Here is a 7353-nt window from a genome sequence, read left to right on the forward strand (position 1 = left end):
ATTAGAGGTAATTTAATGGTGAATCAATGGGCAACATATTGATTTCTGGGGAATTGATAGCAGGGGTGGTTCGATAGATCCATCGATTTGATTTGCAAAATTGTTTAATGGGTAGGCCTTCAAATCGAGGATCTACAAGTGATTATGGCACGAGCAGGAATGAAGGAAGAGATGGGAAATTTGGTCTATAATGGATGCAGTGCCTGTCGAATTCCATTGTTGTAATAATCAGAGAGCGTGGGTGTGAGTATATCCTTGTTGATGGAGTCACAGAAAGCTCATGGTGAGAAGTCCCCAGTGGAGGACTTAGCTAGGTGGAAGAGGGTTGTTGAGTTCATGTTCAAGTTGTTGATAGGCAGGATGGACCTCCTTACTCACCATGTCAAGCACCTAGAGAAAGATCGCGCAGAGAATGTTGAGCGAATTAATGCGAAGTTCGAAAGTGTGGAAGTCATGTTGGAAAGACGAATTGTGAATATGGAGACAAACTTGTTGTCCTCCAACTCGGAGCTGATAAGCGATAGCATTTTCCGTGAGGTGCAAGAGATCATAATTGGGTTCCCTAAAGAGGTCATCATACAATTGCAATCTCGAGACAAAGCAAGAGATGTAGGTGCAAGACCAAGCAGGTAGGAGAGGGAGGAATGCAAAGAAGCCAGGAAATTCAGTTTATTTTAATAACTGTCAAATGTTATGTAGCTTTGTGTTAATATTAGGCCTTTTTTATAGAAACTATGGGAATTATCAATGTTTTGTAATAGTGGTCAAGGCATGCAGAAGGAAGAAATTAGTACTATGGATATATTGGAATCTGGAAATCAATACACAAATTGCTTCCAATTTTGTTGAAGGTTTAAATTTTGCAAATACAATTCTAAGCCTATAATTCCAAATTTTAAATATATAAAAATACCTAATCTATTAAAAAAAAATATTACTAAATAATTTTATAATAAATTAAATTAATGTATATTCATCTACATATAAATAATTAAAAATTTAAATTAATAATAAAAAAATCTAAAATATAATATTTATTAAATTGAAAATTTAAATAAATCTAAATTAATTGTAAAATATCTAATATTGATGATTTATATCTTTCTTATATTTGAGTAACATTGATGATCCATGTTGTGAAGTTTATATCTTTCAAATATTTGAGTAACATTGATGATTCATGTTTTGAAGTAAACGTGCAGCTGCATTTAATACAGTGCATAAATCCTGTATCGTTAAAAAATGAGTAATTAGTAAAGAACCAAAATATTTTCATGGTCTATGGGGATCGTTAAAAAATGAGTAATTAGTAAAGAACCAAAATATTTTCATGGTCTATGGGGATCTATGGTGTGTGGATAGATGTGATAAATTTGTGTATCGTTAAAAAAAAAATTAATAAAAAATTAAAATATTTTTATAGTTTATGAAGTGTGGATAGATGTTGATAGAGTGTTTTGTTAAGATATTTTTTTTAATGAGGTTTGGATAAATAGTAATAGAGTATTTTGTCAAAACAAAACAAACTTGCCTGGTCGTTTACAGAATCATGTGCTTGTAAGAAAAATAACACTAGCACGAAACTAAAACCCGTAACTAACAATAGATTCCCTAGAGGCGGTACCGATTTCATCCTGACTGTCTTCTTCTGGGTGTCTATGGTGAGGGATTGAAAAATCTGCTTACCCGAAACCGGAGGCACTGAGCTAAGCGTACTACATTTTCAGAATAGTTTCCTGCTCCTAAACGTTCAACTCCAGGATGTGTTTGCCGGACTAAATACTAATATGTTCCCATTCTTTTGTTTCCTTATGTCCAAGACTCAAACCGAAATCTCCATTTCTTTGCGTCCAGGGCCTCCCTGGTCAGAATTCTGCGAATGTAAGCGATTTCTTCGAAAAATTTCCTCAGCTCCCCATAGATTAATCACAAATCACTGGCCATAGTACAACAACAATAGCAAGGCGCCATCGTAAATGCCGGAGGGCCGATGCTGATAACTGTCCATAAAGCCTGCTCACAGAACCTGTAGGAAAGGGGAAGGTGTACAAGGAGAAAGCGTGAGCAGAGAGCTTGTAGGAGATGAGATGGGGTACAGGAAGAAAGCGACAGGTAAAAGGATGTTGTGACCAATGAACCCCACCCCTGTCACCATTAATCCATAAACTATCATTAACATTAGAATCAAACTTGCCCAAATCCATTGATCCTCTTAATCAATGGATTTTCAGTGAGCCCATGGAAAAAATCGAGCAAGTTAATCTTGTAGCCATTTTGTAGCACATAATTTTTGAAATCTCAGTCCTCATTACCAAAAAGATTCAACAAAGTTTGGCATTGATCTAAATTCTGATTTCTTTTTAGATTTTCAAGAACTGTAAATCATTTATGTGAGGATTTTTAAACAAATGTTGAAGTAATTAAATAAGAAATGGGGAAAGTTAGGGATGAACATTTAATTTGGTTGAGAAGATAGTTATAAAACTGGTTGAACTCCCAAAGCATTTATTAACAGAGAAATTAGATTTGTTAACCCAAAAGATCATATAATTTAAGAGATTGACTAACATAGGTGATGATATAATTTAATAAATTTTCCTCTGAAGGATTTCTCAATCCGCTTCATATTTCTCATATCAATATGTATTTTAAGTTCGTCACATTGGAATGATGGTATATGAGATAGCCTGATATTTCCAATCAGGAAGGGAAAGGCCAGCCTTGCAGACTTTCAAGAAATACCATTTTACCGGCAGCCTGGGAATTACCTTTAAGGAGCTTTATGGCAGGCATCGATCTGGCCAAAATGTTAAGTGACAGGTTTCAGGTCCCCTGGAAAGTACCTTTAAGAAGCCTTATCACAGGCATCGGCCTGCCAAGAAAGTTAAAATGACAGGCTTTTGCTCAAATTTTACACATCCCATGATAAAGACTATGTTCGTGGATATGGCATTGGAGTACACCAATCAACAACTAACTGACCCATGACCCCTTTTCTGGCCTCAAAAAAGGCACTATTTTGACCCAAATAAGGCCCCTGACATGGCGAGACCCAATATTGCAATTTCATCGATTCAAAACTTCTGATTTCTGAATCGAACCAGATTGACTGGCGGATGACATTGTAAGAACCCCAAAATTGTAATTTCATCGGCTTAAAAGACCTCTGTATCGAACCAGATTTTCTGACTGCAATTTGGACAACAGATTAATCAGAGAGGAATTTTTTTCTCAAGATCCCAGACAAAAACAGTTGACAGTCGAGTGATTTGGTTGGTCGATACTTGATACACATCTCCGGCTTGGACCCTTAGCACTTCTTCCTTTCCCACCTTAGGCATTGGCAGTGGCCATTAATGGGTGCCTTTCAGTTGGAAATAAGGCACTTCCTGGAATAACTGAAGAAGGGGATTTACATTAATTTCACTGAAGTTTAAGTTAGAGATGCATGCCATTAATGGGTGCCTTTCAGTTGGAAATAAGGCACTTCCTGGAATAACTGAAGTAGGGGATTTACATTTATTTCACTGAAGTTTAAGTTAGAGATGCATACCTCTATGTTATTCGGTAGTCTATCTCTTATATATTTTTTAATTTAATTTGCTTGGGTAGGTTTTGTTGGTGACTGGATTTGTTGGAATTGGAATTACAAGTTTGAGTTCTGAGCTTTGAGGGCACGAAATCAATATATACCATCAAAACCAAATTTTAAACAAGAAAGATTCGACCAAAATTCTTTTTATATACAAGAAAAAAACCAATTTTAAAATTGTGTTTAGGTTTTAGTTAGGCCAAAATTCTTCTTAGCTGATTCCAGCTATAAACTCCCAACAGGTATAATATTTAGACAAGGGCATTTTATTCAGTCTTACAGTGGTATAGAAATGTGATAGGAAGAGAAAATAAAGTAGTCTTTTAACAACAATAAATTGGCTTTTTATTCAGTCTCACAGTGGTATAGAAATTTGATAGGAAAAGAAAGTAAAGTAGTCTTTTAACAACAATAAAATGTAAAGCCATAACCTATTTCCACTTACCAGAATTGAGATTTGCTGAATAACGTACCCCGCAAAGGGATTAAATTTAGCACTACATCAAATGTTTGAACTAACAGGATTGATTTGATGAGCTTCTTCTTGGATGATTCCACTGGATGAATATGAAGATAATACTTTGTTCTCAGTGAGTTTGGCTTTCAACCCATTTGCAACAGTTTCCAGATTATTGTCAGAAGTTCCTCCTTTCCCTACTTCAATCTTTATAACACCTCTGAGTGTCTCGGCTACCCTTCTCATCTCCTCCCCTTTCATCAATATCCTTACATTTTCCGCTATTTCTTCCCTGCCAATAACCTTATCAGTAACATCGCCACCCAGTCTCAGCCCAAACTTCCATTCTTTGGCTATGAGTTCGCAGTTGGCATGTTGCTCCACCCCGAGAGGAAGTCCCAGTATGGGAAGGCCGGAGGAAATGCTCTCTAAAGTGGAGTTCCACCCGCAGTGGCTGAAAAACCCGCCAATGGATGGATGAGAGAGCACTTTCAGCTGTGAACACCAGGAAACAACCAGTCCTCGCTCTTTTGTTTCCTTCAAAAAGTTGTCCGGCAATAGAGAGGAGACTTCAGTGGTCTCGTTGCTGGGGCGTCGAAGCACCCAGATGAAACCATAACCGCTCTCCTTTAAACCCATTGCTATTTCTTCTATTTGGCTTATCGAAACAGGGAGTAGACTGCCGAACGAAACGTATAATACCGATTTTGGTGGTTTATCGTCCAACCATTTTGTGCAATCGATCTCTACCCGCGAGCTGGTTCCGACAACGGAATCGCGCGGATCTGAGTTGTCGAGGTAGGCCACAGGGAGCAATGGTCCAACACAGTATACAGGAAATTTCTCCCATAAAGCCTCCGCTACATAACCTTCTAACCCTTGAAAGGAATTGGCTACAACCCAGTCTGCCTCTCTGACTGTTTGAAAACAGCGAGCCACTACTCTGGGGATTACACCATCTTGACTTAGTTTAAGCCATGTGGGAAGATCTGTGTGCAGTAAAGGGATCACACCTGGAATGTGGCTGACCAATCCCGCCGGGCGTTCCCCTGCAAAACACATTGAGACAACAGGGAAAATTATCGGCGAATCAGGGCTTGAAGATAGACTCTACTGATGCTGAATAAACCCCAAATTTGTTACAGATTGATGTCGGAAGCAACAAATTTCAGAGATTTAAAATAATAATTTCAGTAATTCAGCCAGTGATTAGCAACGGCAGATTTAGGGAAATGATCACCTAAATATGAATGGTAAGAGATGGAAAAGACGGACACATTCTGCGTCCAGAAGGAAACGGACAGCAGGCGGAGCTTCTTGGCAAGAGGCACTGCCCAGCCGAGGAAAGTATCAGCGACAATGCAGGAGACGGGGGTTGCACTGGATTGATTGAGATTCTTTATGAGCTCCTCCACATGGCTTTCCATATTATCCAGCGACTGAAAAAAATCCTCTTTCTTTTTCCATCTCTCGAACTCGCCGGGCACGCAATCGGGTATATCGGCCAGCCGAATGTTGAGGCCAATGTTTTGAGCGTGGGCGAATGCATTGACTCTGGTGGTGGAATGGGCTTTAGTAATGATGTTGTGCCATGATTGTGTGAGGACAAATGTGATGGCAATGCCCTTGGAGGCGAGTTTCTTTGCGAGCTGCATCATGGGATTGATGTGGCCTTGTCCAGGCATCGGAACCACTATGGCATGAACACCAATTTTGCCTCTCCACTCCATCCTGCTGGACTACTTTCTTCCTGCTGGTCTACTCTCTTCCTGTTGAGATCGGTGGTTCAACTGCAGACCTTGCGGACCTTGGGTTCGTTTGGGTTCTATTCTTGAATGAAGGGAAAGTGTTGCGAATCACTTTTAATTTGGTTAAATGTTTTTATAAGATATAAACTTTAAATATTTTTAAAATTTAAGAAATCATCTAAACTGTCTTAGCTTGTTGACACTTATCTTATAATACATTTTGAAAGTTTTAAAAATCATAAAATAATATATTTTACATCATAAATATTTTAAAAACCATAAAATATAATTAAATTATTATTTTAAAAATCATAAAATATAATTAAATTAACATTAAAAAGTAAAAGAATATAATTATAATCAATCTGTAATAAAAATAAAAAACATTATATCACAGTACATTTCAAATAATAAAATTAAATAAAATTAGAAATTTATTTTAAATTATTATTATTAATTATAAAAATAGTTAATATATTAGTTAACAAATATTTATAATATGTAATAAGGAATGCAAATCAAAGTAACAATAAAGACTTAAATGATACTTGTGGATATTACTCTATTTGAGATAAATTTCAACATTCTATTTCAATCCTCTCAATTTTCTATCATAATCAATATGGATATTTTGTGGAGGTTAAATACCTACCATCCATCTAATTATGCCATAGTCATGTCTATTTTGGAATATGACTTTCATAATTTTAATTTAATTATCAATAATTAGTATACACAAATCAAATGTGCTAAAATTTATTTTCAAAGTAGTTATGCATTTTTTTACCCTTTGTAATTAAATTCATTAATTAAAAAAAAGTCACATAAACAATTGTCATATGAAGTGATGGTCTATTGGGCATAATTGCTAAGCAATTGCATTGTAATAACGTCTATTTAGAGATCAAGGATTTAGGTATAGTTTTTTTGGGTATGAGGTACTCATAAGCCATGGTATTGTAACAAAGCCTATTTAGACATCAAGAATCTCCATGTTGAATCTGTTAAGAATCTTGTGGGTGTGTGTGTCTCATACACCAATTTGGTGTTTGTTATTGTAACAAAGCTTATCTAGAAATAAAAAATCTCCATGTTGAATAATAATAATAATAATAATATATATATATTACTTTATATTAATTCTTTTGTCATTAATAATAATAAAATAATAATATTTTTTAATCAAATTAGTTATGACTTTTTGTTGCTTTACCAATTTGAGATATATGAAGAAATAAGTGTTTTGATCTTTATAGGTATTTATCATCCATTTAATTTATATATATATGTTAGTAATTATTTATAATAAAATTAAAATTGTGAAAACCCTATTCCAAAATAACATAATTATTAATATAATCATTAATAATCCAATTAAAATTTTAAGAACATTATTTCTAATATTATTTTCTAATTTTAACCAATAAAAAAACAAAAAAAATAATATAATAACTCAATTTCAAAATATAAAACACTTAAGAAACCAACAACATCTACATGATTGTTAGTAGTTTACTAACACAAATAATATCAAGAACTAATCACTAGTATACAAA

The 7353-nt window shown here is 35.1% G+C and overlaps 1 protein-coding gene across 1 annotated transcript; it reads right to left on the reverse strand.

The window, feature by feature from the left end:
• Nucleotides 1-3887: 3887 nt before the first annotated feature.
• Nucleotides 3888-5905, reverse strand: LOC149245211 (UDP-glycosyltransferase 86A1-like). The gene is made up of 2 exons (XM_089457698.1): nt 5290-5905; nt 3888-5098 (listed from the first exon to the last, which is right to left on the reverse strand). The coding sequence occupies exons 1-2, from the start codon at nt 5777-5779 to the stop codon at nt 4095-4097; spliced, it is 1494 nt and encodes a 497-aa protein (XP_089313824.1). The 5' UTR covers nt 5780-5905; the 3' UTR covers nt 3888-4094.
• Nucleotides 5906-7353: the final 1448 nt, after the last annotated feature.

The sequence above is a fragment of the Pinus tabuliformis genome, chromosome 7 (assembly GCF_031772625.1).
Source record: "Pinus tabuliformis cultivar Carrire ecotype Pingquan chromosome 7, CPIR1, whole genome shotgun sequence".
NCBI lineage: Eukaryota > Viridiplantae > Streptophyta > Pinopsida > Pinales > Pinaceae > Pinus > Pinus tabuliformis.

Excerpts from the sequence above, each read along its gene's own strand:
- LOC149245211 (XM_089457698.1), bottom strand. The coding sequence starts at position 5,779 with ATGGAGTGGAGAGGCAAAATTGGTGTTCATGCCATAGTGGTTCCGATG. Across the intron at positions 5,099-5,289 it reads CTCTTACCATTCATATTTAG|GGGAACGCCCGGCGGGATTG; the intron begins GTGATCATTTCC and ends TGTGTTTTGCAG.